Raw genomic sequence first — 27,544 nt, forward strand, 5'->3', positions numbered from 1 at the left:
CTTTGACATTCCACTGCCTCCCTTACCCCAGTGTTTTATGTCCATTAGTTATGCTATATGCATGCATACAAGTCCTTCGGTTGATCTCTTACTGGGAGGGGGATTTTTACATAACATCTGAAAGGCTGAGGCGCACTCACCTGCCTGTTCCTGATGCTCCATCTTCTCCCGGGAGCTACACGAAAGCACCCCCTCCATGGTCACAGCAGCGGAGTTCCCGTAGGCTCTGGCGGCTTTTTCTTGTGCAGTATTTGTAATTATGACCCTGGACTGTCTTGTCTTCTCAGTTGCACTGAAGGCTCTTTGAAGGCTCCTTGAAGACAGGGGCTGTCTTGTGCTCCTAGCAGCTTAGCTGGCACGTGGTAGGTGACTGAGGAATGTTTATAGAATGAATGTAAGCTTTGGTAGTAAAAGGTCTTAAAGCAGGGATAAGGGAATTGGCAGGGTGGTGCACGAGGTAACCGATCCCCATTCTGTAGCTACTAAGTTTCGCGGGACTAGTGGTATTGTACGGGTTCCTCCTTTTGTAGTTAATTGGAGGCTGTGAATATAATAAAAATCACATAAGGATTATTTCTTTTTTTTGAAAGTTTCTGGTGTAAAGAGAACAATTGTAAGGAAATTGGTGAGGTTGATGTTGTTAACTAAAATGTCCAGCGTTTATTGAATGGTGGGGAAATAGAAATTTTCTCAGTTGTGGATGTGGATTAAATTAAACCACACAAGCCATCTTGCCTTTATTGCTAAACTGGGAACTCAGTATCCAAGAAGAGAAATGTTATTTCATTTAACTTCTGGTTAAAATACTTTATACAGGGGGTTGAAGCCATTTGGAGAAAGGCCTGAGTAGATACTGGAATTGTTCACTTTGAAGAGCTGGGCTACTGAACTCCACAGATTGTTATTGAGTGAGCACGAGGGAACATCTCCTTCCCATTTCTAAGTGCACGTCTCCATTGCATCCATCTCGGCCTTAAACCCCGAGCCAGCCTGGCATGCCGTGGGGGCCCACAGATCTGTGAGAATGGGAGCAATGATTCCGGCCTCAGCCTGGGATTTGTTGGCCACAACTGAGCTGCAGATTCCTATGAAGGAGCCAGCATGTTCCTGAATTGTTGCTGTTGAGAGTTTATTGCTGAGGGTAATTGTTTAGAGGTGTTGGTCTGTTTTTGTTGTTAATCCTCACCTAAGGATATTTTTTCATTGATTTTTAGAGAGAGTGGCAGGGAGGGGGGAAGGGAAGAGAGAGAGAGAAAGGGGGGGGGAGAGAGAGAGAGAGACATTGATTGGTTGCCGCCCCCCCCTCCCCCCCCACACACACATGCCCAATCAGGGCGGGGATCAAATCTTCAAGCCAGGTACATGGCCTTGAGCAGAAATCAAACTCCTGCAGGCAGACACTCTAACCACTTAGTAGCACTGGCCAGGCCTACAGGTGTCTGTGTTGATTGACTTTCACCCACCAGTGATTTTAATGCTGTCACAGGCCATCATACAATTGGGAGCCAGACTCGGATCATTTCATGGACCTAAAGACTTTGCATTAAACATGTTAGCCTTGGGAATAGAAAGCTAAATAAACAAAGCCGAGTTTGTGAATTCCCACTTCTTCTATAGCACAATGTGCATATTCAATGTCCTTTTTTATTAAAAAAAATTACATCATCGATTCCTCTGAGTCTATTAAGATGCTGAGATCCCATAGGCTCCCTCTTCTTTCACTCCCGTCTGAGAAATACACAAAGTAGCCAGTTTGAGAGCAGTGAGATTCTGTTCTGGGCATGAGGGCAAGGGAGGGAGGGGACTTGCCTGTGTTTCTTGCTTCTGAGGTCCATGCTGTGTTATTTTGTTCTTTCCGCAAACTCCACCCCCCCCCCCCCACCCCCGCCATGCAGCCATCCTGGAGCTCCACAGGGGAAGGAGGGGAGGGTACCTGACAGGTAGAGATGTGCTCACTCACCTTCTGGGCCAGAGACTCCCGATAAACACGCTCACTGCCATCCCAGGACCAGTGACTGAGTCTTCATCATTCCTCGGATCTGCAGTTCTGAGTCAGGCAGCTTGTCTTCTCAAATCCTGGAGCCAGCGTGTTAGCCAGTGCTTTCATGAGTCTTCATTTAGCGTTACCCATAGGATCTGGAGAGCAAATATTTTTGACATGAAGCTTGTGGGTTCAGAAAAGATATACAATTTTTAAAGTACATATTTTTGTTGATTTGAGAGAGGGAGAGAGAGAGGGAAACCTCAATGATAAGAGAGAATCATTGATCGGCTGTGTCCTGCAGGCCCCACATTGGGGATCGAGCCCACTACACGGGCATGTGCCCTTGACTGGAATCAAATTTGGGACCCTTCAGTCCCCAGTCCGAGGCTCTCTCCACAAGCCAGGCCGGCTAGGGCAAAGATTCTTTACGAAAGTTAAGTTGAGGATGAATGAAAGAGATCAATTTTGGTCTGCTGTGATATCCTTGGAGGAAAGGCACCAGATGAAATACATAAATGTACTTTCCCCTCTTCTTTCTTAGATGCGCTCTCCCATGAAGTTTCAGTTGTTAAAACATTCAAACCTAGTTTGAGGTTCTCAGGCTTCATTTTAGTGATGAGATGGGAAAACCAACCAAACATTGAAATTGAAGTGCATGTTACTATAGCTGTCTTTTATAGAAATGTAGGAGTAGGTGATATAAGGTTTAACATCAGACATAGTTAGTGCTTCTGGTAGGCCTGTTCCAATTTACAGACGTTATAGTATATGGTTATATTTTTAAATAGCACAAGGGGATAGTTAACATACTACACTGTCTTGCACTCTTTTTTTTGAAAGATGACTAAAATTTTCTTTGAATATTTTTATCAATAGCGACCTCTTTCCAAGGCTGTTACATAAATCTTAAAAAATTCTTTTAATTTATTGAATTTTAGAGAGAGAGAGAAAGAAAGATTGATTTGTTGTTCCACTTATTTATGCGTTTGTCGGTTGCTTCTTGTATGTCCCCTGACCAGGAATCGAACCCACTGCCTTAGTATATTGGGACGATACTCTAACTAACTGAGCTACCTGGCCAGGGCGATTATATAAATCTCAATGTTGCTGTTGGACATGATATTTTAGGAAAAAGAAATCTTACCACTGAGTTGTTTCACATTTTCTGGTACATGGATTAAAATTCTCATAAGATTAGGAGCTCTTTCATCCTTGATTCTTTTTTTTTTTCTAACCTGATGGAATCACAGGCAGGATCGGCTGGCACATTTGCAGTGGGTCTGGCCAGAGGAGGGCTATGAAGATCATGACCCCGCTGTCCCTGGAGGGCATTCTCCTGTGGAGCTCAGGGGCTTCTTGCTGTGTCAGCAGAGGAGAGTTGCTAATCCTACTGGGACTTGCCTGGCTTCTGAGGGTTTCTTTCCAAAGATTGCCTCATGGATGTGCAGGGCCAAGTTAGAAATCAGAGAGAGGCCACAGGCCTAAAAATAGTCCCTGTTCAGGAGGAGGGCCGCGTGGCCCATAGCCTCTGCTGCTTCGGGCTGCCAGCAGAGGCGGCGGGGCAGCAGGGGGGCACTGTCTGCAGGCGGGTGGGGAAGTGGGGCACAGTCACTGTCCTTCCTGGCATGTGGAGGGGGACGTGAACGTTCCTGTGATTGACTGACTTAGAAACTTAAAAAAAATAAAAAAAATATATATATTAATTATATCTTTATTGATTTCAGAGAGGAAGGGAGAGGAAGAGATAGAAATATCAATGATGAGAGAGAATCATTGATCGGCTGCCTCTTGCACACCCCCAGCTGGGGATCGAGCCTGCAACCTGGGCATGTGCCCTTGACTGGGAATCAAACCCGGGACCCTTCAGTCCGCAGGCCGACACGCAACCCCCTGAGCCAAACCAGCCAAGGCTGACTTAGAAACATTGACTCAATGAAATATTGGCGGTGATTCTTTTTATTTTTTATTTATTATTGTTATTTTAATCCTCACTCGAGGATATTTTTTCCATTGATTTTTAGAGAGAGTGGGAAGGAGAGGAAGAGATAGAAAGAAACACCGACATGAGCGAGATACATCGATTGGTTGCCTCCCACGTGCCCCCGACCAGGGCCGGTAGCCTTGACTGGCATTGAACTCAGCACGCTTCAGTCCACAGGACGACGCTCTATCCACTGAGCCAAACCTGCTAGGGCAGGTGATTCTTTTTAGGAGGCTGGGTATAGTGGGCTATATTTCTCGATGTTTCTAACTTGCAAGAAAATATTTTGTATTTAATGTTGGTCACAGTACGTTGGAAGAATGGAAACAATAACGTGTCTTGTCTCCTATACTAGTACTGCCTGGGAACACAGAGTGAAGCATTGTGGGAAACTTGCAGACAACAGGTCCTTTAAACAAAGACCCATACATTTAAAATGGGAATGTATGGGAGAATTATGTGACGCACATACTAATCATACTCTGGATACATTGAACTTAGACAAGATGGAGTTGGGAATCACCAACACAATAAACATAAATAGAAGTTTTCATCATCTCAAAGTGTCCTCGTGCCCCCTTCAGCCTTCCCCCTCCTCTCCTCCTCACCTGGACAGACACTGGTGTGAGTCCTGTCCTCATGGTCTTGCCTTTCCAGGTGGTATGTAAATATCTCCCTAGATAGCATGATTGCCGATTGTGTCTGGCTTCTTTCACTTCACGTGTGTTTGTGGTACCTTTCTCTCGTCGTCTCAGTGGTCTGCCTGTTTAATGCTGAGTGGTATTTCATTATATGGATGTGCTACAATTTTTAAATTCATCCACCAGTGATGGACATTTTTGTTATTTCTCATTTCAGCAATGATTAGATTTTTCTTCCCAGGTTTAATGAATAACAAAGACAGGATGAAAATAGCATCAGTAACCCACAGCCCCCTACCCCATTCACGTCTACTGTTTTCATTTTCTCATGTTTTTTTCCTGTGTATTTTAAATGGTAGTATTTCATTGACTTACGATACTGTAAATTTCAGATCAGTCCCTTGCTAACATTTGGATTGTTTCTAAGTCATCATAGTTGTAGAAAATAAGCTGAAAATCCTCCCTTTAAAGTCTTTCCTATGGTAAATTCTTGGTAATGGTTTACTTAAGACTCTTAATTGAAGGTAATAGAAATCCAACCTACCTCAGGGGAAAAGTGGATCAATGTTATTAGTGCACGGAGTATTTCTCAGAATTCAGCGTGAAGGAAGTTGTAGAGAATCGAGTCAGGTCGATCAATCTCTGCGTTGTTTTTTGTTTCTGCGTCTCTTGGGACGTTGGTAGCAATCTTTTCTCTTCCTGTGCTGCTGGGTGCATGGCGGAAGGAGGCTAACCCCAGAGCTTGCATTTATGTGCTTTTCAGTTCCAGGGAGTTCCATGGACACACTGTGCCTAACTAGCTGCTTCATATTCCAGATGTTGGGGAGGGAGACTCCGGCCCCATTTGAGGCAGGTGCCTATCCCAGGGCTAGCTCATCCAGTGGAGCCCACGCCAGTGAGTGAAAGGGGCTGGTCTCAGAGAGGCGGGCTGCTGTGAACTGAACGCAGGCTCAGAGGTTTTCACTTAAAGTAAGAGGACATCAAACCCATTTTTATGACTGTTGACATTGCTTTCCAAAAGGACAATGACCATTAGGTCTTTAAAGAGGAAGAGTATTACACATATCGACTTTTAAAAAATATATATTTTTATTGATTTCAGAGAGGAAGGGAGAGGGAGAGAGAGAGAAGCATCAATGATGAGAGAGAATCATTGATTGGCTGCCTCCTGCACACCCCCTGCTGGGGATTGAGCCTACAATTGGTCATATGACCTGACCTTGAATAGAACCGTGACCTCCTGGTTCATAGGTTGATGCTCAACCACTGAGCCACACCAGCTGGGCTACTTTTTTATGTTTGTGTTTAAATATTAAAAATAGTTGTCTTTAGTCATATGTGGAATCTAATGAATAAAATTAACTAATAAACAAAATAGAGACAGACTCATAGAGAGCAGACTGACAGCTGTGTGTGTGGGGAGCGGTGGGGGAGTGAAGGGATTGAGCAAAAAAGAAAAAAAAAGAGAAAGAACCCATGGACATGGACAACAGTGTGGTGATTGCAGTGGGGGGGAGCTGGAGATGCGTATGGGGGGAGAATGGTGATGGATGTCGACTTTATTTGAGGTGGTGAACACAATGTAGTGTACAGATGATGTGTTATGGGATTGTGCACTTGAAACCTGTATAATTTTGTTAATCAATGGCACCACAATAGATTCAATAAAAGGAAAAAAATATAAAAAACATGTAAGTTTGAAAAAAAAAGTTGTTTACCTCTTCTTTATTTTATTTTATTTTATTGATTTCAGAGAGGAAGGGAGAGGGAGAGAGAGAGAGAAACATCAATGATGAGAGAGAATCATTGCTTGGCTGCCACCTGCACGCCCCCTACTGGGGATCAAGCCCGCAACCCAGGCATGTACCCTTGACTGGAATTGAACCTGGGACCTTCCAGTCCACAGTCCAATGCTCTATCCACTGAGCCAAACCAGCTAAGGCTGTTTACCACTTTCTAGTTTCGATCCATCATCTGTGAGTGATGTTTAATGGATCGCTAAGAAAATCTGATTATAGTCAACATTCATTGAGTGCTAACGTAAAGTAAGACTTCGTGCCTGAGACTTCTGCCAATACACAGATGTTTGTCAGACAGCTCTTATTCTTGGAACCATGCAATCAAGTTGAGATGCATTTAACCCTGAAGAAGGAGCTTCCTATTACGTGGGCCTGGAGTGGGAGTGTTCCATGTAGAGGTAGTTGCATCAGCCTTTCTCTGGGAATGATAGCAGCACTATTAAAGAGTGGTTTTGGGGGTCTAAGCACCTCGATTTAACTCTGAAACGCCTGCCTAGAAACCTGTTCCTAAGCTGTGGGACTTGGTTGGGTTTGCCCTGGTTACTATCACAGTTTTACTCTCCTCTGAAATCATTTATCTGTTTGATGACTCATATTGGTAGAGTGAGAATTTAAATGAAGGTTTATAACAACACAACAAGCAAACTTAAGGTATGTGTTCCCGTGTACAAGTGGGTTCTTTCTCTGTGACTGTGGTTCTACCTGGCAGCTGTGCGGAGCCACAGTGGTTAGTGTGGTGACAAGTGCTATGGTGCAGACCTTTCCGTTCATGGCTTTAGCGTATGTGATCTCAAATGCTCAGGAGGCAGCCCCAAGTTCTAAGATACGGGCTGTAACATTTTTCTCCTATTCTATAGATTGGCGAAGTTGAGGTAGCAATGAAGTTAGACCATTAGCTCTGGCACTTCTAGTTTGTGGTGTTGCCTTCCTTTTTTTTTTTTTTTTTTAAATTGTGGTAAAATATACATAACATAAAATTATCATTTTAACCATTTTTTAATATACAATTCAGTGGTATATAGTACATTCACAGTGCTGTATAGGCATCACCACTATCTAGTTCCAGAGTTTTCCATCATCTCAAACAGAAATTTTGAACTCATTAAAGAAGAATTTCCCATTCATCTTTCCCACTAGCCCTGGTAACCTATTCTACTTTCCATGAATTTACCTGTTCTAGGTACTTCATTTAAGAAGAATCATACCATTTCTGTCCTTTTGTATCTGGTTCATTTCATTTAGCGTGTTTTCAAGGTTCATCTGTTTGCAGCATGTATCAGAATGTCCTTGTTGTCACTGAATCATACTCCATGGCATCTGGTGGTAGCCAGAGTCAATTAGAAAAAGTAACTTCTTCGCTTCTCTTTTCTGACTTGTCATGCTTTTTCCATTGAAGTAATGCTCTAACTTGCATTCAGCTCCTTGGTCCTTAAACATATATTAAGGGCTTACAAGGATGTTTGTAGGTCTTTATGAAGCTGGTCATACTTACATCATGGATTCAATGGGTTTCTGTTTGGGAGCCAGCCTGGGAACCTAGTCATCATAAATAGTGTTGCTCTAGGAAAATTAGTTTTGGCTTATAATACATTTTCCTGTGAACTTTGGAAGAGAACCTGCTTTTCAGGTGGGGACTGCCTGTCCCAGCAGTATAGCTAAATGGAGGTGAAGGAGGAAGTAAATGTGTGCTTTGAATGAGCAGCTGTGCCTCTGAGGCCCACGTACCAATTGGGTGCTTTGAGCTCTAGTTTCCACTCGGACACATTAGCTGTTGATATCGTGTGTGGAGCTGTGATGTCTGTAGGCTGGTGGACAGAAACAGAAGTGATGAGGGAGACGTGAGAGACCTCTTCCCGGGAAGCCCCTACTGGGTTTTGGTGCTACATCCAAGTGGCCTTTGTGCACGCAGGCCACCAATGCCAACACCGGGCTTTCTGAGTTGCTTCCAGCCCCTCCAGGCAGCCTTGAGTTTCTGCAGCTAATCCTACACTCTTCCCTCGCTGCTGCACTTGGGTTTGGTGACCTGAGGCATCACAAAATGTTTTAAAAGTTTGGTGCAGAGGCATGAATTTCCAGTGATGTATAATTCATTATTTCTCTCCTTGGGGTCTGATTTCTCGTCTTTCTATTTATTTTACTGTTGACTTTTATTTCTCTTGGATCCTCACTGGTGTCCCAGGGAATAAAGACTAATAGTTTCTCAGCCTAAGTTAACTTTTCAAATCAAGCAGAGAAAAGAGGGAAAGTTGTGTGTGGGTGTTGGTCGCACGTGCTTAGGAAGCTGAGGGATGATTTAGTTCATAGTAGCTCTTGTCTTTGGAGGACTAATCTCTTTTCAGTTCTCTTACCTGGATGACAATAGTCTTGCTCTGTAATCTTCCCTCGGTTCCTAAGACACTGCTTTTTCAAAGACCTGTGCCCGTTTAGTTTCTCCCTACCTCCTACCCCGCTGTTTCTTTGTGACAAATCACAGGTGGTTGTGCAGTTTCAGAAAACTAAAGAACGACACTCCGCCTATTTACTGAGTAATGTTCTCAGACCCTTTTACTCACTTAGCGCCTTCTGTATCACTGAGCGATACTGGGTTACGAAAAGGGTTGAACATATGGTGGTGGTTAGTTTTTGGCCTAGTTTCTCCCTTGTAGAAAAATTTAATCTCTTGTGAGACCCAGTAGGGAACTGAATGTACTGGTTTCTTATCTTAATTGGCATCAGGGATTGTAGCCAGAAGTGCTTCCTTGGTATGACATCAATAGGGATGAAGCTGGACCAGATCATTTTGTTTTAGCAGATGCACATGACAGTTGTAATTATGAATCTCTTTATTTATCTCCTCTGTGGTGAGAGATTGAGACCAATAGGGATGCAGGATAATACAAGTGTAGTATTTACTCCTGTTCTTGCCTGTAGCTTTGGGACACAGACTATTTAATACGTTACATTGGGGTAGGGCATCTTTATATATTTTTTTTAAAGTTTTTCTGTTCTGTAGGCTCATCTCTACTTTCTATAGGCTTTCCTTTTAGTACATTTAATGTTCTTAATGCAAATTAGTCTGTGGTATTCCTGCCATTTAGGTTACATGCATAGTGTTCAAGAGGGTTAACAATTGGGGTGTTATCTTAAGTGCACCATTACCTTTTGCGTCTTCATCCCCAATATTTGTATGTGGCAAGATGGTGGTGAGCCAAAGGGGCTGGAGGTAAGAGTTCCTAATCCTGGTTCTGTCTCTAAATAGTTGTATGAACTTGGAAGTCATAGGGCTCCTACATTGCATGATTCTAGGAGCACCATTACCGTCACCTTTAATGTAAATGGTACCGCTGGGGTTTCTTTTCCACGAGATGTGTGTGAATGGTGACTCCTGGAGTTATACAATGGAGGCAGAACCAGAAATGAACTGTTTCTCTTTAGGCCACAGTTTTCTCACGTACAGAGCCGGTAGGTTGGATTGAATGAACTCCAATACTCTACGCACCGGCAGATGAATTAGTCATCAGTGTTGGTCAGCCCCTCGTCCATGAATGGGCCCTCTTTACAGGACAAGAGAAAAATTACCTTTGTGAAGAAGAGTCGTGTTTTATTTCAGGAGCAGTTCATCTGTTGTGTGTTTGACTTTGTGTGTAGACTGCCTGCATGCAAGACTTCTTGGCATGTATCTGTCTGAATTGGACCATCTGCTGTTCAAATTTGAAAGTCCCATTCATTCAGGAGCTATGTACATTGGCTGTTTTGTAAAGTAACAGTGTTGATGATGACACTGGTTATTCATGTTGTAAAGAGCAGATAGCTGGCCCAAGATTCTGAATAAATGATTTCCAGATCTTTTCATTTTAGTTTCTGTGAAAGAAATTTTGATTAAAAAAAGGACAGCCCAGAAACATGTGTCTTTTTTTCCCATGGGCGCATAAATATATTTTTAATATTTTGGTACTTGCATAAGATTCCAAAAGTAATGATAAATATTTAAATAATCGTAGAAATGTATGAAGCAGATTTATAATGTGGATGCCCCCTTCCACCTGAGGGAATGGTGGTGAACCATTATCATGGTATGGTACTTATCTTTCTAGAACTTTCTCTTACACATAAAATATATTACTTATTAATTTGAGAATTTCTTGAGTAGGTAGAACTTCCTAAGTTTAAAGGATATGAAACTCCTAAGAATTTATTAGTATAGGAAATAGAAGTAAAATTGTAGATAGATGAATAAAAGAATATACCTTAAAAAATATTATACCTTAAATCGAGTTCCTATTGTGATATAGTTGCATACTTAACATCCTTCCTTTAAAACTCCCCCCCCCCTTTTTTTATTGTCCAAATCACAGGCTGTTCTGGGCCCTTTAATCCAGAAGCAGTCACCAGTCACAGTGAATGCTGATCTAATCTGACAAGCAGAAGTCCCTCTGGTTTTCAGGGATGGTCTGGGCAGACCAGTAAGTTGCTTACTTTACAGAACTCTCCGTTTTTGTTTTATTTGGGGTTTTACTGTAAGTGGTGTAAAGTATGACCAAGAAACATCTGCGTACGAGTTTTCCGCCTCTGAGCCTCAGAAAAGTCTGTGATGTTTTGTTGGCAGAGAGTCCAAGGGAAATTCTTCGGTTCAGGGAAAAAAGTCATTACATTCAGCCGTGTTATTGCTGCAAGGCCGAGCTGTCTGAATAACCGTGGTCTCAGGAGAGGATTCATTTTATGTCTGGTGTTCCGATTTCTTTTAGTCTGGCCATGGTTTCTGCATTGCTGCCTGAGAAGACAGTCTCTTAGGTGCAACCAAAAGCGATTTTTTTTTTTTGATAAATAACTTACTTTCTTTCGCTTACTTTCATAGCTGTCGATTTTGATATTCTGAGGAATGTAAGTAAGTTACCTTGATGTACTTGATTTGGGCTGTTTAACTTCAGCAAAAGCACTAGAGTTGATTAGGTTTTAGGAGTGATACTTTTGAAAATCAGCTGCTTTTAAAATCTTAAATGCTTTTCATCTCTTTACATTTTGTGATATTTATCATATTGAAGTACTCCTTCAGGATAAATTCTAGAATGTGTGTAAATGCAAGGATTATGATGAACAAATGTGAATACATTTTTGGAGAGGAAAATAATAAAATGCGGTGCTTTGTTTTGAGCTTAAGTTACCAAGTACAAAAACTTTCATTAGGCAACAAGTAAAAATTTAATATATTGTTACTACTGACCATGGTCGCTTAATGGTCACATCTGCAATAGCATGGAGTGTGCAGGAAATTACTCCATATAAATTTTAGTTTACTATGTCATCTGAAATGTCTGGATCCTTCGTTTTCTTTTTGGTTATAGCTCTGAGTGCACACGTGGTGTGTGTGTGTGTGTGTGTGTGTATGTGTGTACTTATATACTTGAACAAAGAATACATGAATAAGGCCAGTTTCAAACTAGAACTGTTTGAATATTTATGATTTAAAATGCTCTGAGCATGTTTAACCTGCCAGTTTGGCTTTCACACTATCTTAGCAACAAGATATGAGGATTAAGGGAATACAACCTTGTTATTGCTGCTGTTTTATGATATGTTTAAAGAATATAGGCTATCCTGAAACGTACTCATTTGTAAAGGAAAAAATGTGAAACTATGTAGTAAAATTACTAAGTTTTTAGGAATGCAGTTTTAAGAATTTGTGATGTGTGGGGTCTTCCATAGGCTGGTTTTGAGGTTTTAGGAAATTCTTTAGCCAGAAAATCTTGGAATAAAAGTATATTTTTGGAATGAAGTCCAGGAATAAGAATTCTTGAATTTCAGTAGGCCAGTTAATTGGCTTTGTGTTGGATCTTCTAGCAGAGTTTAGCGAGGTGCTGGTGTCCTTACAGGTCAGCCCAGGGCCCACCTTCATGTCCCCAGGAGGCTTTAAATGGCCTTGTATGTGAGTTATCCAGGAAAGACCCACTGTGCTGTATTAGCAACAGATTAAGTTAGTTTTCAGATGCCCATTCTCATTAAAATGCAACCATAGCTTAAAAAATGTTATTTATCCATGAAGTTTAAATAAAATATAGGTTAATTATTTAATCTTCATTAGTATAAAAATAGATATTTTCCTTTGGATGATTTAAAAAGCTTTTCTGGTGTTTTAGATCAGTTTGGGATACATTTTCTGTTATCTGCTGATAGTCTTGTAGTAACTAGGGTTTGTTTGTTTTTGTTTTGGAGGGGAGGGGCTTCTACTACTTTTAGGAAACTTGGGAATACTTGGTTATTCCTAGAAAAATATTCTAATTAGTGAAGTGCTGGGTCTCAAAGATACTTTAAATATACAAACCTCATGTGGTTTTCGGGGTGGATGGGGAACGGTGGTGATATATTTTCGTTGAGGTATTTGTTTTAGTTGTTTTACCATGGCATAAGCAAAGTTTCTATAATAGGGTTCATTATTGAGTAGAATCTTCACTTAAAAACTCTTAAGTTTGTATGTTTTAGAAACAAATGAGTTATTTTTCCTTAGATGATCAAACTAAACTATTTGTTTCTTAGCTTAATACATTATTTATTTTAACCCAGATCTCTTATTCATCCTCTGAACAGCTCCTTTATATTTTGTTGTTTTAGCACCTAGTGCACCCAGAGTTAGTATCCTACTCCTGTTAGTTTATTTAAAACACAGAAAATATAGCAGAACTCTTAAAATTTATGCTAAAAGCTTAATTCCTTTTTGTATTTACCTAGTATGTGATTATTTATGCATCTTTCCTATGTACTACCTGCTGCACTTCCTCCTGAGAATGTTAATATAAGCAAAATAGTCTCTTAAAATGAAGTTTAATTCAATAGTCATGTCTCCAGCACTCACCATGGGTTAAGCTCTCCACTGTGCTGTGCAGATGACACAGAGCTGAGGGGTGTGTGTGTGTGTGTACACGTCGTGTGTGTGTGTGTGTGTGTGTGTGTGTGATTTTGTTAATTCTCACCAGAGGATATTTTTTCCATTGATTTTTAGACAGAGTGGAAGGGAGGGAGAGAGACAGAGACAGAGAGAGAAAGAGAGACAGACAGACATTGATTGATGAGACAGAGAGAGACAGACAGACATTGATCGATGTGAGAGAGAGGGAGACATCAATTGGTTGTTTCCTGCACTTGCTCCGACCAGGGCTGGAGGGTTGAGCCTGCAACCGATGCCCCAACCACTGAGCAAACTGGCTAGGCAGGGCTGAGCCTTTGAGCTTTGTCTGGCTTCGTCTTCCTTCCCTCTCATCAGCGCTGGGTCAGTTCAGATCCCTCCGCACCGTTTCCTGCCGTCGGTCTTTCCTCACCGGGACATCTGCCACACTCAGCCAAACCAGAGTGTTATATCCATCCTCTCAGCTTTGGCAGGCTCGCATCGGCCCCAGAATAGAAGACCAACTCTTGAGCCTACCGACTGCTGCCCTTCATACCACCCGCGGCCACTCTGTGCTTCTTAACTGTCTCCATCCATCCCAGTCCCTTCACACTTAGGAGCCGTAGTGATTGCTTCTGGTTGCACTGCCTGTCTTTTTTTTTTTTTTTTTTTGGTTCTTTAAAAAATAAAAGATTTTTATTGATTTCAGAGAGGAAGGGAGAGGGAGAGAGAGATAGAAACATCAATGATGAGAGAGAATCATTGATTGGCTTTCTCTGGGGATCGAGCCCACAACCTGGCCATATGTCCGGACTGGGAATCGAACCGTGACCTCTTGGTTCATAGGTTGATGCTCTACCACTGAGCCATGCTGGCCAGATGCCTGTCCTTCCATTTCTACTTGATTTGCCCCCTGACTCCCCTAAGCAACCGTAAATCTTCTCTCAGGTATGGTCTGCTCATTCCTTCCGCTCTAATAGTCCAGCCCTTATCTCATTGCTAATCATACGTTCTGCACAACTGATTCTCATCCAGTCTGCAGCAGCCCCAGAACCTACCTGTGCCCAGCACATGATGGACACCACATACACGTTTCAAAGAGTATCTCTTTATTTTGAGATTTTATCAGTCTGCAGTTTTGGATTAGATTACAAATTTTAGTCCAAGATCCACAAGCACAGCTGTTATTAATCGCACGTGAGGGAAACATTCAAGGACTTGTATTCACTGAAGAGCAAAACCAGACTGGAAATCAGCTTGATGGACCATCTTTATGAAAAGAAACTAAAATTTTCTATTACGTCAAAATGTTCAAAGGGATCCAGATCCCTCTTGAGGGCCTACAGGCCCACTGAGTTGCCATAACTGTGACATCTGTGTGAAAACTGTAAAAGGACCTTCTCTCTTAAAGATATTTTCCCCTGAGTCTAGCAAGGTACCTTCAGAGTGAATTTGAGTTTAAAGCGGATTTCTAGAAAAATCTCCATTGAAATGTAATAGATAACCATGGAGGTCTAAGTACAAACCTAGACTCTTATTAGTGAAGAGCAATGCCCTGTAGCGTAGGGTATTGGCCTGAGGTAAGTGTGGCAGAGATGGCTACTTGTCCCTCAGGCTCTATTGTCCGCTTCTGTATGGTTATAGAGATTTTAGCTGGGTACAGGAGCCTGTATTGGTTTCCATTTCCCAGCATGCTGTGTAGGGAGGTATGGCCATGTGATTGAGCTGTAGCCATTGGCGTGTGGTGTTATGTGGAGGTAGCTTCCACACTTGTTGCCTCCTCACCCTTCTACCCCTTAAATGAAACACAGACAGATCTATTTTGGGCCATAGGTTGAGATCATGCAGAGCAGAGGAATGAGAAAGGTGGAGCCTGGGTCCCTGACACCTGGTTCCTTAATCCTGGACAACCTTTCCCATGAGACAGAACTAAACCTTTGTCTTGTTTTTTGCTACTCATCTGAGGTTTTCTGTCTCCTGTGGCTGGACTTGGAATTCCCAATACTGTAGTATGCTTTATGACTTTGGACAGGGAATGTCTAGACAAGGGAAGTAGAAATTGCCTAGAACCATGCTACTTTCTCTGGGTTGGGCAGACATTTGACTAATTATAGTCTAAGAAGATTTGAGTGTCAGATTAGTGTTAAGATTCCATTGATTATTTTTAAGGCTACTTCTAACTCTGAGAGTCCATGACTTTGAAGTGTTGAGCTCTGTTTTAATAAATTGCTATATTTCATAATTTCTAAAACACACGTATTTTCATATTATAATGTTTCTGATATTAGATTGTGTTTTACAAGACAGCCTCTTAGCTTTGACATATAATTAGAGCAGAATTTGACAATTGACCTTGATGGTCCATAGGTATCCCCGAAAGTGGCTAGAGGTAATAGCAGAAAAATGTGGAGGCATGAATACTGGCTTAAAATGAGCAGGTTCCAGTAGCCAATCAGGATGCATAGTGAGAGCAGCCACTGAATAATTCACTCGTCTCAGGTTCAGAAAAAGGCCACTGGCAGCTCAAGTCTGCCAGTTGGTTTGTGGAGTCTGTAGTTTCACTCTGAGTTTTTCCTAAAGCTCAGAGAAGCTAAGCTGTTGAGAATTTCAAAAGGAACTAGGGGGATTCATATTGAAGGAGCAAACTGGGTAGATGATAAAGATTCAAAATAATCCTTTTACATAATTCTTTAATTCTTATCATGTGCTCAGAGTTTAAGAAGACAAGTAATGGCTAATACAGTAAAAGGATTATATAACAGAACAGCCCACTGTCTATTCTCCGAGGCAACCCCATTTCCTCTCTCCATTATTTCTTTTATTTACTCCATATTTTAAACAAAATATGGGTATGTGGATACTGTCTCTGTGCCCGAGTGTACTAGGATGCTGTTTCCTTTCTTGTACAACTACACCCCTACTCTCCCCCACCCTTTCACTTTGTTTTCTTTGAATATCTGGCAGAAACAGCTCCGATTCTCCAAAAGCACTCTCAGTTTCCCTCCGTTCAATTTCTCAGTTGGTTAAAGCTTTTCAGTGTTTGTCAGTTCTTGTGTTTTTCCTGGAGACATCCTTACTGGCCCTCTGCCTTTCTGCTGCCATATGGGCTGCTTGCCATCCAGATGTAGGGCACAGCGGTCACTAGAATAGCCTATTGTGCAGAACAGTCATGTTTAGGCCGCTGTTGGCTGTTATAATATGGCTATTCTAAAGTATCACAGTGAGACTCAGCGGGCAGGTCATTTTCGTTTATTATGGAGGGGGAACAGTAAGAGATCTGGAGGAAGGGGACTTGTCTGTGGCTCTTCGGATGGGGGAGGGAAACAGTTTCCCATTTCTTCAGTGTCTCATCAAGGGTGCTATTTGTGCACTGGGCGTACTGCATGTGGCACTCTGCGGACGTTCAATGATCTATTAGCTGCCAAGTTTCTGATCTTGTTCTGAAAATTGCACTGATACTGATTTGTTTTTGTTAATAGAATGTGCTTTCAGTTTTATTTAAAAAAGAAAAAAAGAAAGAAAGAAAGAAAAAGGAAATGAGTTTGGTGACCAGCGAGTCTCTGGCACAGTTACTGGTCATTAAAAGCACCTTAGGTTTGGAGAACAATGAGATAGTGGTGACAGACAGAAGCCTTCACTATGCCTCACCTTTTTTTCCTTTTTTCTTTCCTGAAAGCTGGGACTCACTGATAAATGATATCGACTGAAATGATATAATTTGGACAGAGGAGCTATAGTGTCAGGCATGCCAATTTCAGTGAAGGTGCATAATTTGATGCAATGCACTCTATACTGAGTGTTGGTATAATTAATGCATGATGGAAATAAACTCTCCCCTGACTACCTTCATGCTTTGCACAGATATTTCAGGTTCTCTCACTTTTGGGTAAACGGTAGCCTGCCTTGCTGAAATGTGAGCAGAAGACGTGTGTCACTTTTAGGCAGGAATGCTAAGAGTGAGTAGTGGTTCTCAACCTTCCTAATGCCGCGACCCTTTAATACAGTTCCTCATGTTGTGGTGACCCCCAACCATAAAATTATTTTCGTTGCTACTTCATAACTGTGATTTTGCTACTGTTATGAATCGTAATGTAAATATCTGATATGCAGGATGTATTTTCATTGTTTGCGACCCACAGGTTGAGAACCGCTGGAGTAGAAGCTTTGCTGTGGTCCTGTCCTAATGTCTGCTGACTGGACATTTTTGTTGCGATGAAGCCTCAGTCAACCTGGGTCCCTGGTTGACCAGGAATATGAGCCGAGTTCCCTGCCAACACCCGTGGAGGTGTTTATTTTATTTTTTAATTCTCACTGAGGATATACTTTTCACTGATCCAGAGAGAGAGGAAGGGAGAGGGAGAGAGGGAAACACTCGTGTGAGAGAAAAACATGGATTGGTTGCTTCCCATACACGCCCTGACCAGGGACGGAACCCACACCTAGATATGTGTCCTGACCAGGAATGGAACCCGTGGCCCTTCGGGGCCCTGGATGGTGCTCTTACCAATCGAGCCACCCCAGCCAGGGCTTGGGGCTGTTCATTATTGCAGCAAAACTGACCCTATCCTGAGGGGTCTAGCAAGTGCTCATGCTATGCCCCAGCATCTTTACCTCTGTAGAGTTTAAGATTCCAGACTCACATGAGATTAGTAATAAGAGGCAAACCTCTTTTCCATTGTTTCCAGTTCTGCTGAGCATTTGAACTGTTAGTTGCTACCTATGTAGGCTTCTCCCCAGGTAAAGATATTTTTGTATTTATACCAAGATCTTCACCTCAAATAATTTTCTCCACTGCTGCTCATTCTTGAAATGAAGGACTATTTTAACTTCTGTCTCTGCAAGTAGGGAGCAGAAATCTGGAGGGAATGTGATTTCTCTTGCCACTGCGCGCACAACTGGGCTGCAGGTGTGGGCCGGCGGAGTGAGGATGCAGACACTCTCGCCATCTGGGAAACAGAGAGCAAGACATCACTCTCTTTGCGTGGTCGGGTGAAGAGTAATTACTGTCTGCACTCTGCCCATTAGAGAGAAGAGAGAGATTTACTTATGTAGAGGCTGTGCCTATGGCGGAGGACATGTGTTTCTGACATCTAGGGCCCCGTGTGTGACGCTGGCTGTATTTGGCATAATTCTGGGGGAAATAGCAGTATTATTGGGCAACAGTTGGGCTCTATTACGGGTTCATATGTCATCGGTTGGCTGTCTGAGAACCTAACAATTGTTTATGTGTTGTTTTGTTTTTTCAATAATGGAAACCGTGTCCTGGATTCCAGACTGCCAATCCATAAAGGGACTTGAAGAATGCACTCATTTTCTACGAATGCAGTTGTAGGGTAGTCCCTCTTCATTTGAAGTTTTGGTTTCCGTGGTCTGTTACCTGTGCTTAACCACAGTCTGAAAATATTATATTAGAAAATTCCAGAAAAAACAACAACAATTCACGACTTTAAAATTTTATGGTGTTCTGAGTAGCATGATGAAATATTGCGCCATCCCGCCCTGTCCACCCGAGACTGAGTCATGCCTTTGTCCAGTGTCTCCACGCTGTAGACATTTCAGTCGTCGGAGAGAGACCACATTCACATAACTCTTATTACAGTGTATAGTTATAATCGTTCTGTTTTACTAGTTATTGTCGCTAACCTCTTACTGTGCCTAAATGGTTATGTATATATGTATGTATAGGAAAATGCATAATATGTACAGGATTCGGTACTATTCATGGTTTCAGCATCCCTGGGTCTTGGAACATACTTTCCCCCTCCCCCGATAAAGGGGGTCGGGGAGAAGGCTGGAGCTACTGCCAATTCTTAGTTCAGCCGTGCTACTTCAGCACCCAGTGTGTGCAGAGGCCACAGATGATCACAGAACTGCCTCTTCCTCCCTCCCTGCAGCCACCGCAGTTTGAAAACAAGCCAGTCTCTTAATCCTGAAATCCTAATGCAGGGAAAGTTACATTCTTAGAACCCAGTTCCTGGAACAGTGTTTAGTGTTTCTGAAGACTGTCCTGCTGCACCAGGTGGGCCCCTGCCTAGGACACACCTTTGGCTCTCTCTCTCTCTCTCTCTCTCTCTCTCTCTCTCTCTCTGGCATTTTCAGGGGTGTGCACCTACAGCTGCTGCTCCTGCCTCTCACTCTGCAATTACTTAAGTCTAAGAAACCTGCCTCCTGGGGAAGATTTATCCCTAATATTTAATTATCCAATCAAACCCTAATTGGAAACCATAGAGGGAGAGAGTGTGCATGTGTGTGTGCGTGTGCGCGCGCACATGTGTGTGAGGGGGGTTGACTCTTGAGACTGGAAAAACCACATGGGTTCCAGCCTACCCCACCCATCATTCCTCCTTGTCTTCTAATGCGTGATGGAATTGGGGGTATCCCGTGCAGCATTGCCCACCGGACCTATTATTAACAGTTTAGAGCTGGAAATACTCTAGTTTTCTACAGGACACACAGAAGCCTTCTGCGCGGCCACTTTAAAGCAGTAAATATTATGTTGCTCACCATTGAGCAAAGGGCCCGAGTCCACTCTGTTCCCTGAGGCTGCAGCTGTGCTCACTGGCACCTGCTGCCCTTCTCTGCGGCCTTGCTGGTGCCTGGGTACAACCGCCAGGGTCGTTCAAGGTCTAGCTGTGTGGCCTGCACCTGGAGGCTGCCTGCTCAAGGCCGGTCCAGTGCCACGGCCCAGATGGCTGTGTTTCAGGCGTGCAGCCCAGGCCTGGTTTCCTTGAAGTTACCTGGGCAGTCCTCCTCCTGTGGAAACACTTAACCTGTGGACAAAGCAGTTTTCCACTCAGGTTAAAAGAATGAATGGTTTTAGGCCTAAAGTCTCTTGCCCAGTCTGTGCTATTTTAACACCAACATCCCAGCTGGAAAAGTGAGCTGGATTGCAGGATTTAGGCTGCAAACCACCAATGTGAAGAAAACATTTGGCTCGTACCCTGAACCGAAGTGCCATCCACCTTGCCCCCGGGACAGAAGCCCCAGTTACCCCACGTGTGGTTTGCTCCCATAAACTTGACTCCTTGTTTATGTCTCATGGCTCGTTGCCTAGGTAACATATTTACAGTTTGGAGAGGGCTCAATCAATAATATCCCCCTTTCAAGACTGCTATTCCGAGTGGCTGATTGTTAAAGTACAGATGGCCTCCTGCAGTGGTAGGTGAATGGCTGTTGCCCAAAGCCCTGTGTGCTTCTTTGGGTTCATCAGCCACCGCAGCCTTTTCTGGGTGAGTCCTTGGGCCTCTCCAGCATCCAGGAACCGAAGGGGACGTGCCTGGCTCCCCAGGGACTGGCCTCCCAGGCCTGCTCCAGGGCCGCGGCCAGGACACGGTCAGGATTGCTCGTTCACTCTTTTGAATATCATTCCTACCTTCTTCCTCTCGCTGGTTATGAACCATTTGAGAAATAAGAAAAAGAGCAAGGTGGGCAGGTTGTCATAGATGAACTTATAGATGAGTTATGATGACAGGACTTCATCTATAATGATGGGTGAATTTTAGACGAGAGCTAGTTTGAGGGACAGAGACTTACTGACCCCCCGTGTCACTGTAGTGCAGAACAGGGCACCGTCAGGCCACCACCCCTCCCCCTTCCCCTGTGGGGACAGGGCCTGCTCCTGGGGGGCAGCGGGGAGCTTGTGCCCTCTGTGGGCAGGGCTGGGACTAGGGTAGGAGAGTGAGGCACTTGCCTCAAGTTATGAATTTAAGGTTCCCCCCCAAAACCTCAGTGATCAAGATAAGTAATTTTTAGCAAATTATCTTTAAAAATCGCTATTAGTGCAAGAAATCCATGATGAATGAAAACCAAAAGTTTAAAATAAAGGCAGGGTCAGTATTACCAACTTTTCTCCTTGTTCCAGGCTTCAGTGTGGCTCAGTGGGGCACTGCTCCTCATCCCTCTTAAATGTAGTGCCTGAGACAAGTACGTACCAAATGATTTCACTGAGATGTGGGATCTAATGAACAAAATAAACTAACACACAAAATAGCCCTAGAGAACCACTAACCACTTTCTGTGTCTACAGACTTGTCTATTCTGGGCACTTCATGTAAATGGTACATAATATGTAGTCTTTTGTGATTAGCTTCTTTCATTAAGTATAATGTTTTAAGTTGTAGCATTGCATCCATGTTGTATGAATCCATATTCTATCCCTTTCTGTTGCTGAAGAATATATCAGTTGTAAGGTTTACAGCATGTTGTTATCTGTTTACCAGGTAAGGGACATTTGGGTTGCTTTTACTTTTTGGCTATTATGAATAATGAGAGGCCTGGTGCATGAAATTTGTGCACTGGGCGGGGGGTGTCCCTCAGCCTGGCCTGTGCCCTCATGCAGTCAGGGAGCCCTCAGGGGATGTCTGACTGACGACTGGGAATGAACCTAAGCTGGCAGTTGGACATCCTTAGCGCTGCTGCAGAGGCGGGAGAGGCTCTTGCCACCACCGCTGCTCTTGCCAGCCGTGAGCCTGGCTTCTGACTGAGCGGTGCTCCCCCTGGTGGTGGGTGAGGATCATAGCGACCAGTCATTCAGCCATTCAGTCGATTTGCATATTAGCCTTTTATTATATAGGATAGGATACTTCTATTCAGAATCATGCTCATTCCTGTATAAGTTTCTGTGTGGACATTTGTTTTCATTTCTCTTTACTAGATACTTGAGAGTAGAGTTGGTGTGTCATGCAGTAACTCTATTTTACATTTTTAGGAACTTCCAGTAGAGTACCTATTTAACTATTAAGAGTCAACAATTTTTGCCTGGCTGGTGTGGCTCAGTGGGTGAGCGTTGTCCCATGCACCAGACGGTCACAGGTTCAATTCCTGGTCAGGGCACATGCTCGGGTTGCGAGCTCCATCTCTAGTAGGGAGTGTGCAGGAGGCGGCTGATCAATGATTCCCTCTCATGATTGATGTTTCTAATTCTCTCTCTCCCTTCCTCTTTCTGAAATCAATTTTTAAAAAATTTTTAAAAAATCAACTTTTTTTCAACTCTGAAATGGGATGAGTTTGAGGTAGAGAATGAAAACAGGGAAAAGATAGTGCCAACTCCCTATCGAGCATGTCAAACTGTTGCGAGTTTGACATGCTTGCAGATCGTCACTCATCTTCCGCTCCTTGGCAGTGCCTGCCAGGTCTGCCTGGCGATCACCCTCCAGGGAAACACAGGGACCCTCTGAAAAGCGAAAAGGGCATCGTTACTAATTATGCTGGGACCACAGGCATAAGCTGGGACTGTCTTAGACAAATTAGGACCAATGCTCACTCTTTCAACCAACAAGAAGGAAACTGTTATCAGATTCCTGTTTCTTCTCTCTTATGACGAATAAGATTCACCGAGAGTCGAGAGGAGGCATCGAAAATGTGAAGTCAGTCTCTGGGGGAACAGTGGCAGTGTCTGCCTTCCATGGGCCCCATGCCCTCAGATGAAAAAGGGGTGATACTTTAGCTAATGATACCTGAATGACCCGCATCTGTAATCATAGGTCCTAAACGTAAAAAAAACAAAGTGACTGGAATGAGTCAAGTGGTGACTTGTTCATTTTTCTAACATTTCCGTGAGTTAAATATTTTATTTCTTCCAGGGAACAGCTTCAGAACATCTCAGACTAAGGAACTCTCAACTGTGCGGAGAAGAACATCGAAGATGGACAATTTTTCCTTCCCTCTCATTGGAAAGGATTTAAAAAAGAACTAAGGTGGCAGAGGTTTTGAGTTCATCTTCAGGATGAATGAATTTAGTTCAGGAGACAAGCCAGAAGACGACCTGCAGCCCTTATTTGTCAGCGACAAAAATGGAAACACTTATGCATACCGCCCCAAACCCCCACCTCCGCAGAGCTGTTCGGCAGGCTGTTGGCATTCTGCCAACCCAGACGACATGGTGGTGGATTACGAAGCCAACGCTGCTGCGGACGGTGGTGAAAACATGGCCTTAACCCCCCAGTGTGTCGAAGAACTTGATCACCAAAAGGCTCCAAGTGATTTCTCTGGCCCCGCACACGCTGTAGTCACAGGGGAGCCCAGGTACCCGCGTAGCTGCTGTCATTCCCTACGGTCCCCTCAGGGCCAGAGTGAGGAGACATCTCCGCCTTTTGCGTGGGAACCCCAGGAGGGCGATTGGAGCTGTGCAGACTGCCCAGATGCCTTGCAGCTAAACCAGACCTTTGACATGAGCGTGGATAACGCTGCCTGCGCCTTTGCAAAACACTACGCCGTGGGAAAGAGCCAGTCTTTGCACGCCTCTGGGAGCCTGCAACCAACTGGCATGAGAAGTGGAAATACATCTCTATCCTGTTCTGTTCGCCCATCTTCCCATTCTGATAAGACACACGTGACAGGGACGAGTTATGATAGAAGCGTCTTTAAAAGCCCTGTGGCCACAGCCTCAGAGGCCCAGGGCACAACGTACACAGCGTTTTCTGAGGTGCTGATGCAAACTGAGGCTTTTGTTCCCGATGCTGGAAATGCCTGTCCGTATTCTTCAGGAAATGTCACCAGTGAGTACACAGATGGGCCACAGCAAAGACTAGTTGGAGAAAAAGAGATACACACTCTGACACCAGTTTCTGATGGCATGGATGTTCCCAGCGGGTCTGCAGTAAAGGAGTTCTTTTGTTTATCTAACGATGAACCACATAGTGAGACACATTCAGCGAGCTCATATGGGCCAAAGGAAATGGGCCAAAATCTAGGAGAAACAGTGTCTGGTTGTCTTATCGATGACGAATGCCCTTGCCTGGTGCCAGCTTTTGATAACAGCACAGCCCCAGTGCTGTGCCCGGAACCCAAAGTCACCGGGGCCGAACACACACAGATTGCCCCCCATGAAGAGGACCTGGAAATCCAAAATCATACCATAGAACTGGCCCCAGGTAGCCCCCCTGGACATTCACTTGAACTGACTTGGGATGAAAACGATATGGTCATTAGCGCAAATGACACCATTTGCATGTCCACGCCAATCCCCAACCCCCTGAATGCAACCTTTTTTGTTTCCCCCGTCGAGGCGACGGAGAAATGTAGTAACCTGGAGAAGAGTCACCGAGAACTTTCTAAACCGAACCTAGGAAAGCCAACCACCAAAGCAAATACCCCGATCGGCAGCAAAGTCAGAAAGAACAAAATCATAAGTTACCCAAGACCGAACTTCAAGAATGTCAAAGCAAAAGTGATGTCGAGGCCTGCATTGCAGTCCCACGACCCTGCTTTGTCAAAGGTCACACCCAGACCCCAGCTGACCAGTGCCTCCTCATCCCCCTCGTCGGTGTCTTCCTCGAGACAGTTGACAGTGCTGAGCAAAACACGGAGATCCGACTTGAACGCAGACACGAAAACAGAAACCCCAATTAACAAGACCCAGAAGCAGCAGTTGAATAAACTCATCACGAGCCAGGCTGAGCGTGTTGCAACTCATTCTAAAAATGCTTCCCACAAGGTTGCAAGAACAACACCTGCCCTGAAATCGAATCGGGAAGATGTTGACAAAGCCAGTTCTTCTAATTCGGCTTGTGAGCCTGGGTCCGTGGCTTCGTTTCTCCAGAAGTGCAGGGGCCTGTTCTCGGTGACCATGGAAAGCCCGGAGTGCTTGGAAATGACGTATGTGTCCAACATCCAGAGGACTAGCCCTGAAGAGAAGGGCGAACAGGAAAATGGGGCCCTTCTGGAAAAACAAGACCTAAAGAAGGACATTTTGAATGAGACCTTTGAGTATGGGTCTCTGTTTTTGGTAAGTAAGATTTTTGCCTGCTTCAGGGAGTGGTGGGGGAGACTCGGGCTGTATTAGCAGCTGGTTACCCACTAATTGTCAATCACATTGCAGAGCTAGGTGTACATTTGCTTTCAGTTGTTAATACGCTATCCAGTCATCCTTTCTCTTGTCGGCACATTTTCGAGGGTTAATTGGAAACCTGCACGTTGGGGAAAAGAAATTCCTGAAGCTTGGTATTTTGAATTGAGTATTAATGTTCCTTTGGGTATACAGTAAGCTAGAAGAACCGGCTACTTTACTATTTTAGTGTAATTCGTTATTTGAAGTGACACATCTGATTGTTTTCTATCTATAGGGAAAAAAGGCTTTTTTATGAACTTTAAAATGTACTGGACCACAGTTTAGGAAGGGCTGGGGATGCTGGCACAGTATCAACATAGAAATAGTACCTGGTCTCTTGGTGAGGAAGCAGCTCCGGGGAGTGGGGTCCTCTCCGGTGAGCAGGAGGACTCTGGATCCTGCCTCTGATCGCTCATGTGACTTGGGGCCAGTCATCTTTTGAGAACCCCCTCCCCCACAAGGTGATGACTGAGGTCTCTTGCAGCCCGAACATACTTGATTTCTGGTACATTAAATAAACCCATTTTCTTCTTATAGTAAAAAACTGTGTTTTTCCTATAGCAACTCTCAGATATTTGGGGGGAGGGGAGAGGACTTCATAGTGCCATTTTAAACAACAACAAAAAAGAATTCACATGCAGTTCAAGGATTCCGGAGTTAGACATGGTTTCAAGTTGTAGCTCCATCATTCACTGGCAGAGGGACCTTAGGCGGTTACTTAGTCTCCACGAGGCTCCGTTTTTCCTGATAGAAAGAGAGGATACAGGTGACAGCTTATGTTGTGGGAATTTGCTCTTGGAGGAAGGCCTAGGCGCTCATCTCCTATATTTAGAACGGGAACATTTGTGGGGTACCTGCTGCATGCTACATGGGATGGTGAGGGGATTGTCAAGGGCAGGGGGAAAAAAAAGGAGACATATGTAATACTCTTTATAATAATTTAAGCAATAAAAAAAATATATATAAAAAATTATAATAACTCCTTGATAATGTAGGTATTATATAACCCATTTTGCAAAGGGAGAAACAAGGCAGCTTACTTAAATGTAATTGAGATACATGCATAGCCAGTAATTGGTGGAGGTAGATTCAAATTGAGTTTTTAACCCTGTAGAACACATCTTTTCTTCTATATCATGCCCCTTGTTTATTATGTGTGGCTTTATCAATTTCTGACTATATAATTTCTTATATAATTACACTTCTTTGCCTTATTTGTAAAATAAAGATAATAAAATATTGTTAATGAAAAAACAAACAAAAAACAAACAAACAAAAAAAAACAACAAAAAAAACAAAACAAAACAAAACAAAAAAACAAAAAAAAAAGAAAAGAAAAGAAAGACACAGCCCCTGGCCAATCGCATAGTGTTTAGTACAGTGGGTAATTTTTACTTCTTTATTATTTATTTTTAATCCTCACCCGGGGATATTTTTCCATTGATTTTTAGAGTGAGTGGAAGAGAGAGAAATATCTGTGTGAGAGAAGCACATCGATTGGTTGCCTCCTGCACGCACCCCGACCAGGGCCCAGGCCGGGGAGGAGCCTGCAACTGAGGTACGTGCCCTTGACCAGAATCGAACCCAGGACCCTTGGGTCCACAGGCTGATGCTGTGTCCACTGGTAATACCCAAGCCAGCTAGGGCTGCAGTGGGTAATTTTAGAAGATAAACCAAAAGGGTATTAAGTACTGAGGGTATTAAGTATATATGGGCTGCTGTGCCGCAGGGGTCAGAATGGGGTGGTGGTGAGGGGGAGAGTAGTCATGGAAGGCTTCTTGGGGGGATACTATGTTAGTCGCCAGCTGGAACTTAAAGGGCAAGCATGCATTGGAAGGGCACTCTGGGTGTAGGGAATAGCATGCACAAAGATGAAGAAACAGGGTATCCCCATTCAGGGGACTCCAGGCAGTGTGATGGGAGCCAGGAGTACAGAGCCATAAGCAGTAACCTGGAGAAGACGGTAGGGGCCTGCCTTGTTTGGAGGCTGACTGTACCTGGAAGACAGAGGGAAGCCGCTCTGAACCTAATTTGGACTCTAGAGAGACTGCCTTCGCGGTGGATTGCAAGATGAATTGGGGGCTGGTGAGACCAGAAAGATCCTGAGGATGTGTTTTCAGTAATCCTGCCAAGGAATGATGTAGGCCTGCCCCGAGGTGGGTGCCATAGAGAAGGCCTACAAGGTCATTGGAGAAGGAAGAGGATGCCATGGAGAGGGGTTTAAGAAAGAAGCACCTACAAGAAGCTTTTATTGTTTAAGTTGGGTGTCTGGGAATGTTGTGGTGCCTATGGGAAGAGGGATGTTCTGAGATGGATGGGTGAAGTGAGTTTACTTTTAGAAACTGCTTTCTGTTCTTCCTTTGTAAAATAGAATGTGATGAAAGCTTTGTAGGGTTATGAGGATTAAATGGGTTGATGCATGCATGCATTTCAAACTTAAAATGGTAGTTTTCATC

At 43.6% G+C, this 27,544-nt stretch overlaps 1 protein-coding gene across 4 annotated transcripts in view; it reads left to right on the top strand.

Moving 5' to 3' along the window:
- The window catches only part of MTUS1 (microtubule associated scaffold protein 1), a 105,482-nt gene that overhangs the window by 15,565 nt on the left and 62,373 nt on the right, over positions 1-27,544 (top strand). For all 4 annotated transcript variants that reach the window (XR_002831348.1, XR_002831349.1, XM_014463181.2 and 1 more), the window contains exon 2: positions 22,843-24,986. Coding sequence is in view for 2 of the 4 variants with exons in the window: in XM_014463181.2 (XP_014318667.2) it covers positions 22,986-24,986 (2,001 nt within the window). In the remaining 2 variants the exon portion in view is untranslated. The remainder of the gene's footprint in view (positions 1-22,842; positions 24,987-27,544) is intronic.

This window comes from Myotis lucifugus, unplaced genomic scaffold, assembly GCF_000147115.1.
Source record: "Myotis lucifugus unplaced genomic scaffold, Myoluc2.0 scaffold_201, whole genome shotgun sequence".
NCBI lineage: Eukaryota > Metazoa > Chordata > Mammalia > Chiroptera > Vespertilionidae > Myotis > Myotis lucifugus.